Here is a 25,783-nt window from a genome sequence, read left to right on the forward strand (position 1 = left end):
AAATAAAAAATAAAATATCTTTGAGTCCTTGCTAGAGCAATCCCTATCGACACTTGAATGTCTGTAAACATTACCATCATAATGATTACCAAAATTATGAAATGAAATAAAAATCCTACAATGTTTGTAACGGAAGATAGGCATATTGTATTTAGCCTTCAACCTTCCCAGAAATTGACTTCGCATTATATTTACGGTGATAGATGCAGGCACAAGAACAGATTAATCAAAAGTCCTCTGATTTAATAGGTAAGAAACAGATTGGAAGTTGTCAAAACTCTGCTATCCATGTGATGTTAAGTCACATAACTCTTCTGTATTACAGAGGACTATTCCAAATTGGAGGAAACAGTAGGTAGAATTTCCTCCCCTCTCTTTAGCTAATGCATTCACATGGATCGACAATCAAAAGAAGATAAGAGATTTCACTCCCATGCCTCACCAGGTCACCAGAATTTTGGATAGAAAGGTCTGTCTGCTAAATAAGACGGCAGGCAGCTTTGACAGTCTTATTGCCTTCTATGTGTGAGTGCATCACTATTTTTCTTGGAAACAATAACCGTTACTTTTATTTCTGCTTTGCATTTCTCCTCACCATTCAGCTTTATCAGTAAATTAATTTCCTTAAAGAGGACATGATATAAAAGCTAATGAAATGAATTATGGATGGCCAGACTGTGACATAGTATAGAGACTGTCAGGATATTTGAGTTGCAGATCTGGAGTAGATGTGCCCTTAAGAAAGTCAGGTAAACTCTGAGCCTCCATTTCCAAATTTAGAAAATAAACTGGCAGAATACAGGACAATATCATAGGTCTGAAATTCTATGATTTTAGCCAACCCAACCTTCGCTATTAGAGGTTTGTGATTATTGGGGCGCTTGGGTGGCTCAGTCGGTTAAGCGTCTGACTCTTGGTCCGGCACAAGTCAGGACCTCACGGTTTGTGGGATCGAGCCCCACCTCAGCCTGCTTGGGATTTTCTCTCTCCCTCTCTCCCTGCCCCTCCCTCACTTGCGTGTGCTCACTCGCACTCTCAAAAGAAGTACATAATCTTTAAGAAAAAAAAGAAGTTCATGATCATTAATCAGGCAAATCCACTAACCTAGCCTCCACTGGAGTCTGCTTTAATTGTTCAGCAAACAATAAAATTTCCTTGTAATGAATCAATGGACAGCATGAGGAAGCTCGACTCTGGCTGGGTAGCTGCCACAGGAACAGGGCAATATGCCTGCTTTTGCCTCTTTGCCTTTTGGTTCACACCAAGAGGGGCTTCCCTAGAGTTTAGCATCCACTGGGTCACAGTAAACACATGATTCTAAAGGTCTTTTAAGGGGTAAGAAATCCAAGGCTGTGGTGCATAACATCCCTTGAAGGACCGTGCCCAGAAATGTTTCCTTTTGAAATTCTAAAATTTCAGTGTTACGGTAGTTTCTTTAAATGATTTCATTTTTAAAAAATATTTATTCATTTTGGGGGGGCCAGGGCAGAGAGAAGGAGAAAGAGAATCCCAAGCAGGCTCTGTACCGTCAACACAGAGCCCGGCGCAGGGCTTCAACTCACGAACCGTGAGATCACGACCAGAGCTGAAATCGAGAATCAGACGCTTAACTGACTGAGCCACTCAGGTGTTGCTGATTTCATTTTTCAATAAAAAGTGCTACAAAGCATGAAGTTAAACAGATACTGCATTTATCAGGCAATCTCGATTTCCCGGGCGAAGCAGAGACATCACGAGGAGCAATGAGAAAATGAGTGCCCAGCAGCCATGCAAAGCCCCATGTGCTTTGCAAACGGGGGAACCTCTCACAACTATTAACCCTGAGCCTCTCTCCTGCTCTTTCCGACATGATTGCATTAGCTGATGTTTAGAAATTACAACCGTAAAGGACACAGACTTTATCATAATTTGTAACTCAGCATTTTGTGATTTATTCCATGGGGCTTTTCCACTGGCCTGGAGGCTCCCTGAGAAGAGTGATGGTTTCTGATTTGCTAACCACCGTATCTGCAGCACACAGCACGGGGGCTGGCACAACACGCCCAAAAGACTTTAGTTACAGAACTGAGGGAATAAACACATGAACGAATTAAAGACAAGGTACTCGCCAGACGAGAGTACAACCTTCAGGTTCCATGGTGGCCGTGAGCCTTGCCTTGCCTCTCAGCTGCTTTAGAACTTTATAAACTGTCAACTCATAGTTTTGCAAAAGAGTAAGTCTGACACTGTGGAGGGCGTGACACATTATCCTACTTGTAAGTTAACTGGTTATCTTGCCTCCTATCTGCATTCTATCCGTTTGTCTGCATCTAGCTACCGAGATCTAGATTTACACGGGTGGAGGCAGACGGCCGCTCACAGACACAGGAGTCTTTGGATCAGGGGCCGTCTGCCCACGGAAAATCTTAGCAGCCTCTAGGCTCTACGGCCCAATGTCCCGTGGGCCAATACAGAGAGCGCCAGACGCGCCCGCCCATGCGGGGTCTGCACCCAAGAGAGGAAACCCCCAAAAGTATGAGACTTGGAGATTACGGGCGATGGCTGGCACATCTTCTCCTCCCCTCCACAGAGGGAGACGGGCCTTCTGGCTCTAGAACGCCACAGATCTCTGGGGAGAGGCGCCAGTCCACAGGTTGTTTAAATCACTTTTGGAGTGCAGGCAAATGCATCTGGGGGGGATAAGCCTTCTCAATCTCTCCAGAGAAATTCACTATCTCTAACTTCCAAGACATATGCATATGAAATTATCCTTTAACACAGGCTTCTAGATTTAATTAATTAATTAATGTGTTTAGTCTTACTTATTGGCTCAGCAAGCAAAGCATTGTTTTCCTTGCAACAAGTAATGATTGCCCACAGACGAGCAAATTCCATCCGGCAGAAGTTCAAGGGACTCCCCTTTTCTACTATGGACGAAGCCAGGTCTTCCTCCGTCTGCACGTTAATTTCAACATTACTGATGTGCCCTGAGGTCTGTTCTCTGGATTCTCCTTTGAACTGGTTGTAACAGCTTACCAGTTTCCTCATGAACAATGCGTTAAAATCTTTACAATGTGTTTTTGAGCTTTTATTTTTCTATCTGCCTAAGAGTCATGATTGTATTATTTTTTTTTAAAATTATCCTCTACCAAAGGCAAAGAGAGTTAAGTTGTTGCAGTAAGGAGACACAGGGACATGAGTAAGGAAAGACAGCTGAAACGGGCAGCAAATCTATGAAATTTAATAAATATACTAAAAAAAAAAAAAAAATGGAAAGGCAGTTTGGGTCCACCGGTGTCTTTCCCCGAAGAGATTTCTAATACATAGATTGTATGTAAAGCACCTGAGTAATTAAGAACCTGATTTATCTTAGGCTGACTGCTATTTTTTAGTGTGATAACAGTGTAAAGAAAAAACATGCTGTTTAAGCAACACTCTTGCAGAGCTCGTGTTCCTTCCGGATTAACAGTGGAGGGTGACAGATGTGATGAAAAGCTGTGAGGTCAGGTAGGAAGTGCTGTGTTCAGGAAAGCCTTGGAGATGAAAGGGAAGAGCAGCTAGTGTTCTGGGGCAAAACTGGACGTAAACAAGGCTGCATCTGAATAACGATAGTTGGTCATTAACTCTCAGAGCTATCAGGAAGGCCTGATGGTTGAAATGCCTAGAGTAAAAATAATTTTGTTGTTATAAATCTTAGGACGCTCCAGCTTTCCCAGGGGATGGTCTCAGGAGCCCCAATCTCAGAGCTTGTTTAGAGAGCAGAGGCCCAGGCCTTGGGCTTGAAAATTGAGTCAGTGAAACTACATGTAAGAGTCTTGGTGGTGGTGCAGAGAGAAAGAATAAGGTTAAGTGACGGAATTAGCATTATCATCAAAGTTTGAAAGCCTCAGCTCAAGCACTCATCAATCGCTCCCCACTGAAACAATTGTCCTTACAATGCAATGTTTGATCATGAGAAACAACGCCTTGAACCTAGAGCTATTTCATTTTAGAAAGAGCAGTGGATTTAGGGGCTCCTGGGTGGCTCAGTGCATCTGACTTTGGCTGAGGTCATGATCTGACGGTTCACGGGTTCTAGACCCACGTGGGGCTCTGTGCTGACAGCTGGGAGCCTGAAGCCTGCTCAGATTCTGTGGCTCTCTCTCTCTGCGCCACCCCCGCGCCCAAAAAATAAACTTAAAAAAAAAAAAAAGAAAAGAAAAAGTGGATTTAGTGTAGAAGAAAAAAGCCATGTACATTTCTAAAGAGACAGCCACTGGGATTCCTATTATCCTGTCTACTTATTTTTAAATTATATTTACAGTACTCTGTTTAGAAAGAATTTTCAGTCTTTAACATAGTTTGGGAAATTATCCATTCAAAAGAAGTTTCCTTTGTAGTTTTTAGCTTGTAATGCTTCAAGGTATTTAAATCCACGTGGAATCATTTGTTTGACAATGATTCTAGACTAGTAACTGGATTTTTTTTTAAGTTACCCATTTGCAAGTTACTGATTCAGCATTTTGCCTTGTTTTTATAATTGTTATACTTGATTTATACAACTAGAGGATATGTTACTGGCTATAAGCAATGTGACAGTGATAGAACACAGCCTTTTCTAGTGGAAAACTGTTCAGACTGGGAGAAAGGAGACAAGGTTTTTGTCCCTGATTGCTCCCTAATGATTCTTTCCCCAACCTCCCTGCTTTCCTCATTTGCAAAAACCAGATCAATAGGGAACATTTCAAGCTGTAACATTATTTTTCACTGGGTTGTTACATTCTGGGATTGCCACTTTAGCGTGAATGTATTTCAATATTCTGCGGTTTCTGATGACACTTAGCTGACTCCTAACTGGATTATCTGTATCTGCTCTCAATGGCTTGCTTTTCAAACGGCTTTACACGTTGCGAATGTCCTCTCCAGCATCAATGCTTTCTGATCATTTTGCTGAGGCAAAATTAACCTCTGTATGTGTGCACATACATATTTCCTTCATGTCCGTCAGAGTTGTTATCGAATTAGCACGACGCTTCGTTGACTGCGATAAGGCTCGTGACTGGTAAAGTAATATGAGGAGGTAAATGTTGATTTAATAGAAAGGGAACAATTCATTCCATAAAATGAAACTCGGAATTTCCTTGTCATTTAGATAATTTAAGTGCACATGGCCTATCAATTTTGGAATTATTGTCCATACAAAGATAATATATGTATGTATGTGAATATAATTCAATCCTCACTATTTGCAGTTCCTCATTATCTGGAAATCGCCTACTGCCTAAAATTTATTTGAACCCCCAAATCATGACTCGAGGCACTCTTGTACATCTACAGACATGTACACGCAGCAAAAAGCTTGAGTTGCCCAATCCACACGTATCCAAAAAAAATTTTTTTTAACAATGGCCTCGAAGTGTGGTGCTAAAGAGCTATCTAGTATTTCGAGTGCAAGAAGGCTGTGTGACGTGCCTCATGAGAAAACAGGTGCTAGAATAAACCTCGTTGAAGTGTGAGTCACAGTGCTGTTGGTTGTGAGTTCAATGTCAATGAATTAACAGTGTGTATTAAATAAGGTGTCTCTAATCTGAAACACAAGTCAAACAAGGTCATGTGTTGATCGGTTGATGAGAATGTTGGCTAATTCGGTGTCTGTTGTTGCCTTGCGGAACATAACGATGTTACAATCACGGATAATGAGACTTGTGTGTGTATGTGTGTGGTGTGTGTCTACGTTTCGTAAAGTTTTAAAGATTACAGATACTTGTCAACCTAGAGGTATCTGATTTATAGAATCAAAACCTTCTAAGCATGTGCCTGTGGATAGATACTTCAGGATGCATTGTGGGAACACAGGATTCACAAGGACGCAGGGATAGATTGTTAAATGTCACTCACAACCCAAGCTGTACGAACAGGAAAAATCAAAAAGTTATTTGACACTTAAATTCCTGTATTTCACTGCAAAGTCTTCCCTTCCTCTCTGTGAAGTATTTTCAAATGTATTATGTTTCAACCTCACATAATAGAACAGTCTGTTTTGTGAAGTTGGAGAAGCACAGGTCCAAAGCAGTGATTCTCAAAGCTAGGTACACAGAGGAGTCAACTGGGAAGATTTGTAAAATATTGATTCTGTTGTCACCGCAACCACGTTGTCAGAACCTGACTCAAGTGCTGCCTGGGGGTCCGTGCTGGGTCCGTCACTGAAGGGACACACATGCGGGAATCATGTGTCTTAGGGTGCTTTGGCGTGTGGGCAGTGCCCGAATGTTTGTGCCCCCCTCCATTCATATGTTGAATCATCGGGTAATTAGGTCATGAGGGTGGGGATCAGTCGTCTTGTAAAAGAGACCCCAGAGACCCTCTTCCATCACATGAGAATACCAGAAGTCTGTGGCCCAGGAGAGACCCTCAGTTGACTATGCTGGTGCCACGAGCTTGGACTTCCCAGTCTCTAAAACTGTAAGAAACGAATTTCTGTTGTTTGTAAGCTACCCAGTCTGTGGTTATTTTGCTACAGCAGCTCAAACGGACTAAGACAGGCAATGCCTTCAATGACTGTGAGAACAAATGGAAGACGCCTAGCTGTGTTACACGAAAAACCTTTGAAGATACAGTCTAATTTTCTAATTTTCCCAAATATCTGTTGCCATGGTTTCAGCACCATCCTCCAGGTTTTGGAATTACACATTAATCCAAAGGAACTTTTGCTCCCATATTCAACAGCCTTTCTCAGTATCTCCTTTGAATGTGTCACAGACATCTCAAACTCAAAATGTGTAAAATTTTGACCGAGCTGCTGGTCTTTGCCCTCAAACCTTTTCTGACCTCCTCTCCAATGTCGGCAACTCGACTACTCCAGCTGCCCAAGCCAGAACGTGGTGTTATTTTGGTTTCCTTTTGTTTTCTCACATCTCACACATACTTGGTGAGAAAGTCAAAACTGCCTCCACCATCCACACTGCTATTATCTACCATTATCCTCTTGCCTGGATTCTTGCACTACTTGAACTCCAAGCGGGTTTCCACTCCTACTACAGACATACAGAGACACATACATTACACACACGTACACATGGATCTGCATCTTATGTATAGCCATGCCTATGGAGTGTATGTGTGTATATGCATGTGTGTGTATGTGTGGACCCCTGCTCCTAGATGGGCATTTCCCAACACTGGAGCCATCATGATCCCACTGAAGGCAGTCAGAGTGCATCCATCGGTGCTTAAAAGTCCCCAGTGTCTTCTCACCTCATTCAAGTAAATATCAGGGACTTTACAACATTGTTGTAAGGACCTCGTGACTTCCCCGCCTGCCCCTGCCTTACTCGACTCTCTTGCTCTCCCACTACTCCCAGATAACTTTGCACACTCCTACCACACTAGATTTGTTGCTGTTTTCTGAAAGCACCCGGGAAGATCACTGCTCGCAGCACTGAGCACTTGCTATTTCCTTTGCCTGGAAGGTTCTTGCCCCAGATATTCACTGCCTGATTTTTAAGTAGTGAATCTTCCTCTGAAACAGCTCCTACTTCAATTTAATATTTCCTTTTTCTGTTTGTTTTGCTCCAGAAAACTGTGACTTCCTGACACAGAGCTATTCAATGTAAACTTTTGGCCACGATGGAATAGGCAGCTGCCGAGCAGTTAAAATATGGCCAGTGAGGTTGGAAAACGGGACGGTTAACTTAATCTTGTTTTTATTAATTTAAATTTAAAATGTATTTCAATTCATTTAGCTTTATTAATTAGTTTTTATTAAATTTGAATCGAGGGTTGCTTGGGTGGCTCGGTCGGTTGAGTGTCCGACCTCGGCTCAGGGCATGATCTCACTGGTCGTGAGTTTGAGTCCTGTATCGGGCTCTGTGCTGACAGCTCAGAGCCTGGAGCCTGCTTCGGATTCTGTGTCTCCCTCTCTCTCTGTCCCTCCCCCACTCACACTCTAACTTCCTCTCTGTCAAAAATAAATAAACATTAAAAAAACTGAACCAAAATAGGCATTTGTTACAAGTGGCTACTACAGTAGACAGCACAGTTCATCCAGACTCCATTTTTTTTGGGTTTGATGATGCAGAGATCAAGATTCCTTTTTATGACATTTATATACACCCCCTCCCCTCCCCCTGCTGGCTCCCCAGCACCACTGGTTGAAAGACCATATTCCCTTCACTGTATATCAATGCCTTTGGAGTAAGTCAACTATCCATATGGTTCTTTGTGTCCCTTCAAATCTGCTGCTAAATCTTAGAATCTGCATTCCAGTTTTCACCAAAGCAATTATATCAACAAATAAATACTCCACTGGAATTTTAATTAAGGTTTTCACTGAATCAATACCTACACGGGAAGAATTGAGATTTATACTATACTGAGTTTCCCAATCAATGAAATTTTTACATTTCCCCATCTAGTTAGAATTTCAATTTATCTCATGAGCATTTTATCCTTATCTATATAGAAACCATGCATATCTTTCATTAGATTTATTACCTTGTATTTGAGATTTTTTTACGCTATTGAAAATAAAATCTAAAACTTCATTTTGCTTATTGCTGGTATACAGACATGAAATTAGTTTTTATATTAACTTGATACCCAGTGATCACCCTAAAGTTTATCTGTAAATTATGGAGAATATTCTCAATATATCACCTGGCCGAGGACAGATAATGGGAACCTTAGTTCTACCTTTCCAGTACTTCGATCCTTCCTTTCTTTCTCCTGCTTTATTGCACTGGCAAGGACCTCTATCCCATACAATGGTGAACAGAGTGATAATAGCAGGCATCTTGTGTTAATGCTGGTAACACAGGTAAAGATTTCAATATTTCACCATGAAGTATGAATGTGCTGGAGAGTTTTTTGTGAGTGCTCTTTAACAAAGTAAGGAAATTTCCTTCCGTTGGTAATTTATTGAGTTTTCATTTTCTCCCTTTTCATAAGTGGATGTTGCATTTAATCAAACACATTTTCCATGACTATTAATACCTATTTAAATGTATATAAGTAACAAATTCAAGAATACAAGTTATGTTTACCTACATTTAAAAAGTAAATATTTTCCAAAGCTTTCACATGTATCAATCTTCTCAGAGAAATAAAGTCTGTCCTTTTTGTTTGGGGACTTAATAAGACACGTTTATTATTAGATGTTCTACCCAGATACTGCATTCATTGAAAATAATAAAACATTTTAAATCATTACCATTAAACTATTTTTTAAAGATTTATGTTGAGCTCTTTCGCTGAACAATATACATTTTAATCAAGTTGCAAATTAGGCCAACTTTCTACTGGTTTCATTTTAATTTTGTGTGTTTAAAGCTTCATGCAAATTTAACTATTAAATGAAAATTGATTAACTCACCAGTCATATTGCAATATAGAAGAAAGGGTTCCAGGGGACCACTTCCATCTGAATCTATATAGTAAAACCCTGAAGTATTTCCTCTGTGCTTATAGGATTCACATGACTGCTCATAGATAGCTGTAAAAAAAAATGGACCATCATAAATGGAATAGTATAAAATGAATCTCTGAAGTTCTAATTTGGACACAAAACACTCCAAGTGCTGAAATGTAATATGTACATTACTGACCGGGAGAAAAGATAGAACACACTTTAAAACTCATTCTTTTTTTTTTAAAAAATAACTAATATGGATGAAAGTAGGTTATATAGAGAAAGGCAGAATGAGGTTGAACTTCATGGCATTTCTTTCTGTCATTAAAGGAATATGAGATTACTGAGTCAAAATAAAAAAGTATTTTTTTACATTAAGTAAAACAACAAAAGAGACGGTATGTGTTTTAAATGTTAACATACTTAGAAGTATGGACATCCCATTTTGGACATCCATTCAAATGGATCTTGTGACATGCACTTTGGAATTTCTAATTCTAGCGTCACCTAACATCTGAAACACAATAGTGTAATCTCCTTAAATAATCTGCTATTATCCACTAATTATGAAATAGAAAGGTTTTAAATAATGTTGTAACAATTCTCCTTTCTCACAAAAATTACTCACAGATAAAATTTTTAAAAAACATAATGACCGGCAAAGCTCTTCGTCAATAATTTTAAAAGTAATTTACAAAAGAAACTTTCTCTAATTCTCTCTAATGAGAATTTAAGATAATTAAAATTGGAAGCAGAAGAAATATCTATATTAAATATTCCTTCAAGTGGTCTCAATATGTTTTGATCCATAATTGGATGGGTTTTTTTTTTAAAGTTCATTTATTTACTTTGGGAGAGAGAAAGCATGAGCAGGAGACAGGCAAAGAGAGAGAGGGAGAGAGGATCCCAAACAGGCTCCACACTGTCAGTGCAGAACCAAACAAGGGGCCTGATCCCAGAAACCATGAGATCATAACCTGAGAAGAAATCAAGAGTTGGATGTTTAACTGACTGAGCCCCCAGGTGTCCCCATAATTGGACGTTTTTGATTATATAATTATACATTTGCCATGTACAAGGTTTGACATTAATAGCTATATATGATACACACATCGCATTGAACACTTGGTCAAATGTACTGATAATTTTCATAAAGCTTTTGATTTTATGAAATGAGAAATAAGTCATACCCTGAATGTCCTTCCTTGATCTAGTCTAAATTTTTGAAAATTATGTTAATGACTTTTTAGGCAATATGAAATAATGTAACTAATTTGCTCAATATTACTGAAATTTCAGATAATCATACAAATTTACTTCCCTATACCTCCACCTTCTGATGGTTTTATTTTGTTCCTATTATACATTACATAGACAAGAATTTAAGCATGGGTTGTTTTCTAGTCACATTTATATTTTGTACAGTGAAACAGGCATGTAAAAATGGTTATTTTATTCACTTCTGCACACATATACATATGTTCATAAATTCTTTGAAGGCGGTTGGCAGGAGATATACATAACTTGAGAGTCAGGGTTGGTATTAGAAAGGACACATGATTGAGGTGCCTGGATGGCTCAGTTGGTTAAGTATCTGACTGTTGATTTTGGCTGAAGTAGTGATGTCACAGTTTACGGGTTCGAGCCCCATGTCAGGCTCTGCAGTGATAGTGCAGAGCCTGCTTGGGATTCTCTCTCTTCCCCTCTCTCTCTCTGCCCTTACCCTACTCGTATTCTCTCTCTCTCTCAAAATAAATAAATAAACTTTGAAAAAGAAAGGACACACGATTCCATGATGGTAATTGGGAGTACATTTGCTTCGTGTGTATTGCCTTACTCTTTATAATATGAATGTTTATAACATGTTATTTTCTAATAAAACCTTTTAAAGACTCCATCCCTGCCCCATTCTCTATTTATGCTAACAATAGTGAAGACTTCACTACAACCAAGTTTGTCCTCCTGGCCCCATTTCTCATAATGTTTATTGGCCAAAACCCTTCAGCTCCATTTGGACTACCTGTTCAAGAACCTAGTAAGTTAACTCCATGCTTAGAGCAAAATGTGGCCATAAACAAAAATACTTTATCAACCAGTTTTTTCCCTCAGAATGTAAATATTTAGATTCAGTCATTCATAACAATTACAAACAAAGGGTCAATTAAAACACATTGAATTAGCGTTCTGTTGGGAGTTACTACAATTAGGAAGATGGTGGATACGAAAAAGTCAACTAGACTGGCCTTCTGCTACTGGGCCTGGCTCAAGTAACTTGGTCTCTAGTTACAGTGAGGCGTGGCCTTAGCAACAGTAGGCATCCTTCATGATGCGAAGATAAGCTGATGCCTAAGAATGACCCTGGCTGCTGTGGTGCAGGCTTGAGGGTGACACCAGGAGCCCCTCCTGCTCACGCCCTCGTCAGCCCCGAATCAGGACCTCTGAGGGTCCCTTCCAGAACCTACAGGGCTGGGAGCCTGGGATGCTAACTCTCCACTCCGAGAGGAGTACAAAGTAGCACACGGTGAAGAGACTGCAAATGGAGAGACTGATGACTGCATAGAACACCCTCGCCTGAAGTCAAGGCTATGGGACATCGTAGTAGGAGAGAAGTCGCTCAGCAGTGTCTGTAATAATGTGAAAAAGTGGGAGAGAAAAATGGGCGTTTAGATCTCCCCATCCTATGTGCGGAAAAAGCGGACATCAAAATGGCATATGTGTCTTACTTACAATGCATGCAAACACTTCATCAGATATACATAGAGTATTTATTGGTTGTGCTCCCAGGCTCTGAAGCACAATTCCAAGTGTTCACATACTCAGTGTCCCTCAGTTATTGAAGGAGGCTTGGGCAAGGTGATTAGTCTCTGTTATTTCATGAGTAAACTAGGGATAATAATGGTAACCTACTAATTCAGTGAATTTGGAACATCAGAATTCAATGAATTGGGACATACAAAATATTGTATCAGTACCTGCATTTAGAAAACATTCAATAAAATGAACTATTATGATTAACATCGTTACCTGCCATCCTTATTTCATTATTCTCATTAATGGGGTTATGAAAATTTAAGGATTACTCATTCTGTATTATTTATTATTTATTCATTATCTATGTTTATTCACTATTTATAGTTATCCTTAGCTGCCTTTTTTTTTCGATATACATTTCTCCTTTGCCAGCTCCCCTACTCTTTTCTATCCTGTTTTATGTTACCTATTTCTATAAGCTACTTCGACAACTTTGTGCAAAGAGGTGTGGATTTAAAATAAACTAGGAATCAACTGGACGCTAAAATTCAGGCTTGCACGTTCCAATCCACGGACATATATGCGCACAGCCACAAAAAGGGAAATGGAACAAGGAAATCGGAACAGAGGCAAGAAGAAGCAAGTGTGTTCGGCTTACAGTTGTGGCAAGTAGCTCCTGTGTAGCCAGTGTTTGCACAGTTGCAGTGAAAGGTATTCCAGGACTGGGAACATTCACCGCCATGTTCACAGTAGTTGGGCAAACACCTACAAAAAGGTGCAGATACAATCACTACTTTTCATTTTGAGCTGTCATAAACTGTTGGTCATGGTCATGTGAGAGAAGAATGTCCACAGTACCAGAAAGGGTAAATTTAACATGACTAATGGTTATTCAGTCTGTCACTAAGGTGCTTTAATCACAGAACCAAACCTTAGATCAATAGCTGCATCAGATTTCAACCAATTCTCATTGGTTGTGACTGCTTAATTTTCAACATGTCCTGCTACATCAGAGCACTTTCTTTTCCCTAAGTAAACATAACACTAATTCAATATGCTGCCAGAAATACCAATAGCTTACATAAAATAACAACACTCAATCTTAGTGATTTACTACACTGAATATTTAAAGAAACAAGAATAAAAAAGAGAGAAGAAAAGAAGGAAGTAAGACGGAGGGACATCTTTATTCACTTTTTGAGTAGAGTGAATACCTCTAGGAATGTTGAAGTTTCATTGGACAGGCACACAAATTCATAGCAGTGTGTTGGGGTGCTCTAGGGTGCTGAATGGAACTCACAGGGGCTCCCGGGATATTTGAATTTTTCCAGAGAAATACAGGCATACTCAATATCTGCCCAAATTTGCACAATTTCCTGCTTGAGGTAGTTCAATGTCAACATTAGATCATAATACATTCCTTTCAATGATGTACCATATTTAAGAACCTGGGTTTTCAGTAGTTGCTAAAAAACTGAAACCATGTGAAATCAGTGTTGAACAAAAATGAGGGTGGCAGTGTCTGACCTGATCCCAAGTTTTGAAAAGTTGTGCAATACTCAACAGGTAAACACATGTAATTATGAAGTAGCTGTGTTGAATTCAAAATAAAATTAAAATATTTTTCAAATTATATATATATGTATATATATATATATATATAGTATATATATAATCTACATATATAAATTACAATAAATATTATGTATGTATATTCCATTTTCAAAGGCTTACTAAATTTTAGGACATATCTATAAAATTGTTTGGACCTAAGTTACATCTTAAATGAAGGCATTAGTTATATCTTTTGGCTTGGAACACTATGAAAAAATTACTGAACTATATAAGGCACTGTGGCCAAAAAACTTGGGGAGCTTCTGGTATCGACCTGAAGAGCCCTGATAAGATTATGGATGCTTTTCAGTATTGATATGGAAAGATCTATTGAGACCAAAGTTTGAAATGCTCTCCATTACTCCCAAACAAAAAATTAAACTGCAAAGCCTATCAAGAATATATTCAGGCTTGGGGTTTCTGCCACCTCCTTTATTAAAACTAAGGATGGGAACTTCGTGTTCTGCTCATAGGATTTCTCCAATTTTAACTGAAAACAATGCCAGTGATTTTTCCTGATTATAAAAAACAGATATCCACTGTACAAAAAATCAAACAACCCAGGACACAGCAGAGGAGAAATATGGTTTATAATCTCATATATAAAAATCACCATTACAAATATATACATGCATGCGCATGCATATATAAACGCATGTATGCATTTGTGTGTGTGATTATATTCATAAATAAAATCGTTATGTTATTTTCCAACCTCCTTCTTAAGGATGCACAAATAAATAGTGGGCATCTTTCTATGCCAATTAAGTTTATATATTTTTTAGTATTTTTATAGATTCACAGGAATCCATTCAAGAATGTTTCATGCTGTACATATTTTTTCAAGCATTTCAGATCAGTAACAATCTAGAAGAAAGAGGTAGATTTAAAAACTTATAACACAAAAAATCCTAGTTGGTGATCAGAAAAGAAAAGGACAGCAGGCTCACGGACCTCAGCCAAGCTTTAAAAGGGAGCAGATACAAGTGGCTATACTTAAGATTCTAAAGAATGAATAATCAGTGTGATACATGTGCCATTTCTATTTGATTTGCTGCTGCTGAAAGATATTGAATTCATTTTCCTTGATTCTTGTTAGACCTGACTTTTCGCATTTTTTAAGTACAATGTGAAGACTGGATTGTGGGTGGTGTTGAAATTCATCGTGTAGTAGCCTCTCCTGACAACTAGTAAGTAACCTACAGCAAATTACATTGTAGAGTGAAGGACTGATTTTCATTCAGTGTTCTAAACAATTTACGCTCTTCTCTTTCCTTAGTCATTCTCTGTAGCCTCCAACACTTTTCTGTTGATATTTGTCATTATTTTCACTGTTCATAATGGGCAGGGGATACGAACAGCAGCCTCCTTTGTGGTTCTGTCCTCACCTCGCCGAGGGACTGGCCTCCCTCAGCCCTCAGGCACCCATATTTCTGACTTAGGGTCACTTCCCCTGTATGTCCATAGAGGACAGGGGCAGGGCTTCTAGGTGAGTGTGCGTGTGTGAATGTAGATAAGGAAGATGTGAGTGTGTAAGGGGTGTGGGAATGTTCTTGTAAGTGTGCGCATGTGTGTGTGCATGTACGTGGATTAGTAAGTAAGGAGGCGCCAGAATGTGCAAATAAAGAGTGTATTGTAAAGACTGGATGTGGTAAAGCTTTGGAAGTGTGTGACTGAGCACACAAATGTGTACACACGTATGAGAGGCTGTTCGTCTGTGTGTAAAGAGTATGTGCGAATGACCGTACAAAGGTGAGTGTGAGCATGTGTAAATATATGTACACCTTTACATGTAGATCTGATCCAACTTAAAGTTACAGTAAAAAAGGAGCTACATTTGTTTAAGTTCCTGTCAGATTTTTAAGTATATTTTTCATGTTCCTGTTTATTTTTCACTGCAATGTATTAAATCATCAAATTATGTGTTTATTATATGTAGCTTGAATAGGAACCACAATAGATGTGAATGTGTGCCCAGGGGGCTGTGCAGTTTGGCAGGCAGACATTTCAGTGGGACCTGGCCAGCCCCAGAGAGCTGAGATCGGATGCGGGCTCTCTCCTGAGCTGCGTCCTCTTAGCCAACCTCACCTCTCTGTGCACCTGCTCTCAGATTTACAAGAAACAAACACTACCAGGAAGAGACTCTAAGGGTGTTTTGTGAGGATTACTTTAAATACACATTAATTAATTAAACATTCATTTTAGGGAGCGCCCCTCTATCTGCTAAATGGGACACTGTCCAATTCACAAATCATTTAATATACCCAATGAGATCTTTAACATTAAAAAATAAAGGGGCAAAATTCATTTTAGAACGGTCATTACACACAGTCTCTCACACACGTACACATTCACAAGCTTACTCACATATCCAAACGCACCTCGCACACTCACGCAAATCCTTACATACATACACCGCCACACAGCTCCTCACATGCTAACTTGTACATATACACACACTCACACACATCAACGCTATTCCCACACACGTGCACACACTTGTAGGTCATTCACACATGCATTCCCAGACTCCTTACACACTTGCATCATCCTTACACATAGTCACTCAAACTCACAGACTTAAATACTAATTCATGTCAAGTGCTGAGAATACAGCCTGGTAAACAGATTTTTTTAAAAAAGAGACTTTATTTAATAATGCTTGGAAGCTATGTCAATAGGTATAGCATAGACGACCAAAATAAATGAATATACATTTTCTTCTGAATATAAGAAAATGAGTCAAGAAATACTTTTGGAAATTTAAAAGGTAAACATACATAAACGTTACTTTGATTTTTGCTATTATTTTTAATACTGCTAGGGCTACTCTTAGTCGTAAGTTTTTCTTAAAAAAAGAAAGCATGTATAGCCACAATCTATCCACAATTTGCTCACTCTTTCTGAAAAGTCTTCTCAAAGTGTGGTACTAAAACCATACATTCTCCAACTGTGCTATAAACCACAGTCCTCTGTTTTACAAGTGTGTATTTCCAGAAAGGAGGCAATCCAGCCTCCTCAGGTAAAATGGCAGCTTCGGAGAAACCCAGTTTGGAGAAGTGTGGATCCACCAGCACCAAAGGAATTGTCTACAATCTAAGATGGTTAACACGACTATCACTGATTGTGGATGACTGAATCTCCCCGCAGATCCTAATGATTGTTAGCCACTTGGAAGTGAGCCCTACCTCTTCAGAGCTGGCATGCCCTTCCCCAAATGGGGATTAAGGTTCTAGAGCTGATGTGGACGTAACTATGGAGAAGGTCACTGTCATTTAGTACCAAAATCAAGCCAACTGAGGTTTACTGTCTAAATTCTTCCTTTACGTATCATCTTTCATTACAGAAAGAATTATTTTAGCTACAAATTAGATTAAATAGATAAATGCATATTCATAAAGAGGAAAGTATGGCCTTTTAATCCATTGCTAAATGAGATTACAATTATTTTTTTTCTACACACAACACCTATTAGTGTTCAAAACAGGATCCACAGACACTGACAGACTAACAGTCTATTAGATATAACACACATCATATATAATAACAGATATAATATATACGTTTATGTTGATAAAATGTCTCATGCAAATAAAAAGTTATTTTTAAAGCTCAGTATTTATATTTATTCAACATATATATTGAACACCTCTACAGGGTAGGAGCTAAGTCTGTCACAATGTTTCATTTTTTTATCCGCAACAATGTTTCATTTTTTAAATCCGCAATGACCATGACATTCCATTAAACTCAATAATTAAAATTAACAACCTTCATATTAAAACATGACTGGCAAGATTATTTGGCTATAGTTGCCCAGGCCTAAAAATACTTTTTAATTATTAACTATCAACTGCTTTTTTAAAATTTACCTGTCCTCTACAATTAACTCCCAAATCTTATGCTACCATGTCCTGTACTAGAGCTCCTAATGAAACTACTGGATCATGTTTATACCTTGATCAATGCTATAGTTCCAAACTTTTCCAAAGGAGGGGTTCCTTTTTATTTTCCCTGCAGAGAAGACAGTAATGTGCTGTTAAAGGTACACATTAGGAGCAGAGCAACCGTTAAACTGCTATGCCACTGAAAATATTAGTCAGCTGTCAGAGAAGCAAAAGACATTTTGATAACCAGCCACATAGGTCTCTGACTTACTGGTACGTGATGATCAATACTACTGTTAGAATGTACTAATTTATTGAGTTTAATGATATTTTTTTGATACATTTATACTCGTCTAAAATTATAGCAGCATTGCCGCAGCAACTTCTTACTCAACACGTCTCTGGAGGCAAGGGAAACAAAAGCAAACATGAACTATTGGGACCTCATCAAAATAAAAACCATCTGCACAGCAAAGGAAACAATCAGCAAAACTAAAAGGCAACTGATAGAATGGAAGAAGATATTTGCAAGTGACATATCAGATAAAGGGTTAGTATCCAAAATCTATAAAGAATTTATCAAACTCAACACCCCAAAAAACAAATAATCCAATGAAGCAATGGGCAAAAGACATGAACAGACACTTCTCCAAAGAAGACATCCAGATGGCTAACACATGAAAAAATGCTCAACATCATTCATCATCAGGGAAATACAAATCAAAACCCCAATGAGATACGACCTGACACCTGTCAGAATGGCTAACATTAACAACTCAGGCAACTACAGACGTTGGCGAGGATGCAGAGAAAGAGGAGATCTTTTGCACTGCTGGTAGGAATGCAAACTGGGACAGCCACTCTGAAAAACAGTAAGGAGGTTCCTCAAAAAATTAAAAATAGAACTATCTTATGACCCAGAAATTGCACTAGTAGGTATTTATCCAAGGGATACAGTTGTGCTGTTTCACAGGGGCATATGCACCCCAATGTTTGTAACAGCACTATTGATAATAACCAAAGTATGGAAAGAGCCCAAATGTCCACTGACTGACGAATGGATAAAGAAATGTGGTGTACATATATACAATAGAGTATTAGTCGGCAATAAAAAAGAATGAAATCCTGCCATTTGCAGCTACATGGATGGAACTAGAGGATATTATGCTAAGTGAAATTAGACAGAGAAAGATAAGTATCATATGACTCCACTTGTATGAGGAATTTAAGATACAAAACAGATGAACATAAGGGAAGGGAAGCAAAAATAATGTAAAAACAAGGAGGAGGACAGAACATAAGAGAATTTTAGTTACAGAGAACAAACCGAGGCTTGCTGGAAGGGTTGTGGATGGGGGATGGGGTAAATGGGTAAGGGGCATTAGGGAGGACACTTGTTGGGATGAGCACTGGGTGTTATATACATAGGGGATGAATCACTGGAATCTACTCCTTAAATCATTACAGCACTATGCTAAATAACTTGGATGCAAATTAAAAAATAAAAATAAAATAAATAAAAGTTATAGCAGCATCAACATTACCTTTTGTAAATCGGTAGCATGTTAACATATAAATAACATGGTCACATGTCTCCCACCTAAATTTTATCCCTGGAAACACGAAGCATAAAACTAAAAGCATATTTTTCTTATTTCTAATGTGAATATCATCCATTTCCTGTGGAATAGGTGATGGTGGGAAAAGGAGTTTTAAAACATGTTCATTTTATATATAAGTTTTAATATGCTGCCAAACATTTGAAAATGGACGGGTCAAAGTTAAAGAAAAAATGAGATCCGTACCTGTCTGTGATTCCACATGAGTCTATCTGAAGGTCACTGAAGTTTCCAAGGGATCCCTGCTGAACTGAAATCAGATCCACCACCTTGTTACTGACAGAAATGAGTCTCATACATCCCTGAAATCCACCAAGTGGATTTTTACATTTGGATCCAAAGCTGTTGTCAGGACAACCTGATCAAAACAAAACAAAACAAAACAAAGTAAGTCAGGATACATCATAATCAATCAGGATTTAGTACCATAGACTGCTTCATTATGAAAAAAGAAAAAGAAAGAAAGAAAAGAAAAGAGGTAGCCATTTGATTATTTCCTTAAAATTAAAAGAGGGAGGAAGAGCCCCTTGCAGTCATCATTAGTTTGATCTAAATGACAAACTGCAATTTATACAAAGTATTTCTCATTACTACCATAGGATTCTTATGAAATAATGTTACAGTAATTATCATACAATTATTATACTATATTATTATTACATAATATTAAATTATGTATTACAGTTAAACATAGGAACTTAGTCTTTTGGAATGCAAAAAAAGGCATGAAGATTGAAAATGTGCACTGCGCATAAGAAAAGATAAATCAATAACTATGAAATACCTTGGTATTTGAAACTATTTGGGAAAGGAGTTATATTGACTTGGGATAAAATTACCAACCATCTATTTAATTAAATACTTTATTTTTATATGCATATAAAAGCCATATACACATGCATTTTAATAAATCATAATGACTTAATGTCAAAAACATTTCACTGTGATTTTATTTATCCTTTGACTCACAAAAGAATGTTCCATTTATATTGATTTTTTCTAACACTTACCTAAGCCCTGTTTCTAATTATTTAAATAATAAAGAACTATAATATTAACCATTACTCTCTGAGTTTTAATGATGTTCTAAGTGTTTCTCTATCCAAGTGAAATAAATAATTTTATGGAGTATGAGCACATATATTATACTTATGTATTTTTCATTAATCTTTCTTTGCCATTATGGTTGTCAAGCACTATTACAGTTTCGAAGAATAAGAAATGAATCAGCAACTTCCTAATTCCAATACAATCCACGCTTTTTTTCTACCTGAGAATTTCCATTATAATTACATACTGTGACTGAAGATATTTCCCCTTTAATGCTTGTTTTCCTAACAAAACCCATTTATATGGCAAGTGAAGACCAGGATTCATATTTAAAACTATTATCAGGTACACTGAAATATTATATTTTGACCAAGGGAGACTCCGAAGTTTCAAATTTGATGTATCAAGAAAAGGTGATGAATGCTCTTTGAGTATCAATTTATTGCACAGGCCACTACACACATTTTCGGTGCTTAAAATTCTTCTGTGGTATAGGATATGGTTATTATAACCTCGCTATGTTTTCTAGATGACTTATTAACCAATTAAGAATGTTAAAGTAACAACTGAGACGATAATAGTTCAACAATATTTGGGGGTGACTACAATATGCCAGGAATATAAACAGCTCTGCTAATCTCCTTTTCTCCAGGTAGTGTTTCCTGACACATTTCAAACTATCTCAGAATAAAATAAATTTTGCAATATGCCTGCAGGGAATAAAACTAAGCAAACTCAGTCACCAAGAAAGATGATGGAACTTTCAGAAAGCACATTGTCGTACCATGAGGAACTTTGTATTCCTAGTTACGATGTTTAATAAGCAAGAGATTCTAAGAATAAAGAAAGGTTCAAGCCAGGTTAGTCTCATTAGTCTATGATAACAGGCACCCACAAGTGAATATATTGCAATAGCAAGGAGAAGTTCAGCACTGAACCCGTTTGAGATGGAAGTTTTAAAATATGAAGATTTCTAGGGAATACTTAATGTTGAATTAATGGATGGATCCATTCCTGGAGGCAGTCGGCATGTTAACCACCTCTGAAGATGACAGATAAATTATCACTCGATGTCACTGCACCAGAAGTAAGATGTCGGCTTTGACTTCACGGTGGTCTAGCCTGTTCACTGGATGGATAATGTTTGATTTACACAAGCGGGGGTGTGAGAATTCTGCACACGGTCCAGTGCCTCCAGTTTGCACCGCACAGTGTGTTATTCTTTAGCACAAAGATCACATGGGGCAACATACAGAAATTAAGCATTTATCTGTCCTCAACCCAGACTTAAAATTTATAATTTATAAATGATAAAAGCTGGGCACAATGCGCCACAAAGCAGTCCAAATTTGTGAAAAGCACTCAGCTGGGGCTGGGGGGAGAAAGAGTAGAGAACGACGGACAGATAATGGGATCTGGCATGGCATATGCAGAATGCTGTGGTTTCTGAACAGCCCCCCTCCCAATATAACTGTCACTCTCAAGATGGGCCTAGAATGGACATACAATGCGGGCTGGTGGAACAGTGGGACACGGCAGCCATGTTAGGCTGATTGTAGGCTGATAAGATCACCGGAAATTTGCAGCTGAACTGAGACACAAACGGAAGAAAACTTATAAGATCCCATCTCAGAACATGGGACATTTATTCACTTGAGGATAAACTGGCTAAAGAATTAACACCCTAGGAAGCGCCTTCCACCTACATAAAGCAGATCTGAGTAATACAGGGGGCTCTCATGCACAAAGAGCCGAAGGTCCAGTAGGGTCAACAACTGTCACAGTTTGCCTTCGGACTCAGGGCATCCAGTGCGAAAACTGGGAAGAGATGATCACCCCACTCCCCTTCCAGTCCACTTTCGGAATCCAGGATTCCCAGCCCAAAGCCCCAAGTGAGCTTCCAGAAGGATGGACCTTCTCTATTAGTCTCTGGAGCACAAACCCGGGAAGAGGAGGGGGGGAGCTGGGCAGCAGAAGGCCTCCTGCTTTCTTTTGGACCCTTGTTCCCAATCCTGGAAGTGTCAGGGTGCTCTACAGTTTGCAGAGCATGAGATCAGTAGAATCTCATGCTCAAAATGTTCTGGTACCAAAGGACACCAACCAAGAACTTGATTGCGTTTTATTATGGAACATTCCACAGTATATTGGTTAGGAACTCAGAAACACCTCAATAGATGCCAGTTAAAAAGAACAAGAGAGGGAGAAATACCCCAAATTCGAGACAGTGTTTATCTGGGGAGAAGAGACCTGACCCTGGAGGGACAAATGGATATTGATACTATTATCTTTCTAAGCTGGGAAATGCACATGTAGATATGCACAGCATTCTAATTAACATGCTTTAAAATGCACACATGATGTAAGATGTGAGCAACCGAGGGCACTGGGTTCAGGGGGTATGGGAACTCTGGGTATCTTTGCAGCTTTTTGATAAATCTAAAACTATTCAAAGATTAAAAGTTTATTTAAATAAAATGGTGTGTATCATAATAAAAACAAGCAAAATTACAGAGTGCACATGTGATGTAGGTTTCATCATAAAAAAATATTACAGAATGAATAATAGCAATAAAAATTTTCCACAAAAATAGGTAGGCATTGTTAAATATGAACATAAAGGATGAAAAATACTGTAAGAATGATGATTCTATTTTCATGATTTACACTTTTATCCAATCCAGTCATTTTTATCTAGTCTTTTTTTTTCCACACTTAACAATATGCGTGTTTTTAAAATCTCTTTTAGTGCTTCTAAATCTTTTCCGTTGAAGTGAAAGCTCTTAGTTAATTTGTTCTCTAGATCTTACCATTTATTAAAGGAATGTGCTCCTATGGATTGCCAGAAAATCAATCATATATTCCATGAGGTTTAATAAACAAGTTGGTTCAGAAATGCACAAATCTCACTAAAGAAGGCAATTACATCTTTTGGGATTGTTACCACTATGCTGCCATTCACAGTAATGGATTATGTAGGGGGTTTTGTTTGTTTGTTCTCTTTTTTTTTTTTTTTAAGAAATTTTTTACTTTCCATCCACCTTATTTCCATTTCGTTGGCCTTTGTGGAAGAGCAGCTTAAGACCCCTCAGTGCTGGTTCCTGCCCATTCAGTCGCCTGAGCAGGGGGAGCTGTGGACCAGTCTTCAGCAGCAGGCTGAGCGCCCGAGTCAGTAGGGAAATGCCAAACAGGCACAGAGGGCACCCGCCCACCTTCAGGACCAGTGTGTGACTTCAGGGTGAGTGGCAGTGAACTCAGGAGCTGGAGCAGCCCATTCACCCTGAAATTCCTCCTTGGTCACAGTCTTTTCAGCAGCAATCTGCTCCTCCTTTTCAATCTCTTCAGGATCTCTGTAGAAGTAGAGACCAGACACGACTTCCTATGGGTGCTGTGGGTAATGAATGGCACCACACATGCACAGAACTTCCCAGGCCAGCATCCAATACATCAGACCCACTGAGCGAGCTCCCTTGTCGTGACAACGGATGGCGATGTCCACAGGGCAGAGAGGGGAGTTTGTGCTACACAGAGCGATGGTAGGCAGGTTAATATAAGACACCTCTGTGAGAGACTGGTGGTCAGCCCTGCGATTAATAACCAGCAGAAGTCTCAGCTCCTGGAAGGCTGCCTGGATCTGGTTAGTGGAGGTTCCGGGGGTGAAGTGGCCAGCAACAGGAGTGGCTCCAGTGGCAGAACACTTCAGCCCAGCTTGCTGGCCAGGATTCCTGTATGATGCGACACTAACATCAGCCAGGTTTTCATCAGCAACAATGGTGCACGAGCTGCCAGCAGAAGCTTCTCCCAAATTCTCTTCAGATTCATGATGTAGTTGCCATCATCTTTCCTTTTGTAGACGTACTGTCGTTCCACTTGCAAGTCAAGGTTGGTGCCACCCACGTGGGTTCCTGCTGCAAAAATTTGACGGCATCCTCCTCCTTCAATTGTAGGACATCGAGGGCTCTGGACTTTGTGAAAGTTTCCCTTTAAGTTATGGTGGGAACACAGAACAACGCCATATGCACCCCTCCTTGGGTAGCATGGAAAGTGTTTGTTTGAAAGTGTTAATATCAGACGAATGATGCATGGTCTGTGTGCTTACTGTCAACTCTTAGAAAGGAATTTGTATTTTATTGATGAATAATAAAGATTGGGCTACTTGCCACCAAATTCAAAAGTGATTCTAGACAGAAGGACTGTTAAAATTCAAAATTGCAGCAATAAAAAACATACCAAGTCAAGATTAGAAATAAGTCTTACTACTAACAGTTTTACACCTTTGCCTTTCTAATGGCAAATCACCTTTGATTTTAATTTTCCACGCTAAAGATTCATTTCCATTTCCAAGGTTTTCTTTTCCAAACTTTTAGTTCAATCAAACATCCCCTGGGCAGGTAAACGCTTCATGTGTCTTTGTTCTCTTAGAGAGATGACCTGGTGTTGAAGGTTGATGCCCTAATTTCATCCACGGTATCAGTGCATTATTACTTAGCGATGAGCAGAGGTTTCTATGGCTAATTGAGTTAGATTATTTGCCATTGGCATAATATTGCCCTTCTGCATTGGACAGTAGGAAAGCAATAAGGATGCTCCAGAGGAGCTAAGAGCCATGTTCACGAAAATACTGCAATAAAACCAGGCCATAAAAATCTGAAAAAGTCATATAAGAACCATTTAACACTAGGAAAATATAACAAAGTTCGAAAGTAAGAACTGAAGAGGGTGGCTTATTTGCAGTCATTCTCATGCAGAAATTGTAAACATAAGTAAATCCATCCCTAAGAAAGGCCTTTTAGGCCATAGTCGGTCCATCTTGATTCACTCAACATTTCCATGCTCAACGAGAGGGAGACATTATTCCATACTATTGACATTCGTTAAAATGATGACATCTCCAGGACAAAAGGGCAAGTAACTGCAAATATGGGTCAGTGTCCCATATGGCCTGACCTCTTCTCTTACCTCCAAAATAATAGGTGCCACCTGAATAAGTCTGCTCAGACCCCAGGGAAGAAGCAACAGAGGCCACCTGGCCATCCACTACCACACTCAAGTGATTCCTTTTGGCAGATAAGGAGATGGAATGCCACTGCCCATCATTTAATCCAACACCTAGGGGAGATAAAAATCAGTTAAAAGAGTTATCTCTCAACAGGGAACAGCATAAGCCGTTGGTTAGGAACAGCAATATACACATCACCCAATCAAGCACAGCACTCCCATATGTTAACAAAAGGAAACCAAAAGACAGGAAGAGGAGACAAGTGGGTACCCTCTTGGGGAAAATGGTATATGATTCCTTTCTGAGGGTCTCAATAAAGGGAACAAAATCCCCAACACTGGGCAAAGTCTAACCCAATAAAACGACTTATCTGCTTTTTTTTTTTTTTTACATTTGTGTGTAGTCGTTTTATATATTTAGCAAAGTATATCAAGTCAATCATTACAAAAATATTGGGAGAGACTATAATGAATATTGAAAGTTTTCCCATATAATACAAAGT

The 25,783-nt window shown here is 38.8% G+C and overlaps 1 protein-coding gene across 3 annotated transcripts in view; it reads right to left on the bottom strand.

Annotated features, from left to right (window-relative positions):
• The window catches only part of CNTNAP4 (contactin associated protein family member 4), a 252,750-nt gene that overhangs the window by 67,252 nt on the left and 159,715 nt on the right, over positions 1–25,783 (bottom strand). For all 3 annotated transcript variants that reach the window (XR_008293835.1, XM_053211174.1, XM_053211175.1), the window contains 4 exons: positions 25,242–25,391; positions 19,422–19,593; positions 12,774–12,880; positions 9,329–9,448 (listed from right to left, as the gene is read on the bottom strand). Coding sequence is in view for 2 of the 3 variants with exons in the window: in XM_053211174.1 (XP_053067149.1) it covers positions 9,329–9,448; positions 12,774–12,880; positions 19,422–19,593; positions 25,242–25,391 (549 nt within the window). In the remaining variant the exon portion in view is untranslated. The remainder of the gene's footprint in view (positions 1–9,328; positions 9,449–12,773; positions 12,881–19,421; positions 19,594–25,241; positions 25,392–25,783) is intronic.

Source organism: Acinonyx jubatus, chromosome E2, assembly GCF_027475565.1.
Source record: "Acinonyx jubatus isolate Ajub_Pintada_27869175 chromosome E2, VMU_Ajub_asm_v1.0, whole genome shotgun sequence".
NCBI lineage: Eukaryota > Metazoa > Chordata > Mammalia > Carnivora > Felidae > Acinonyx > Acinonyx jubatus.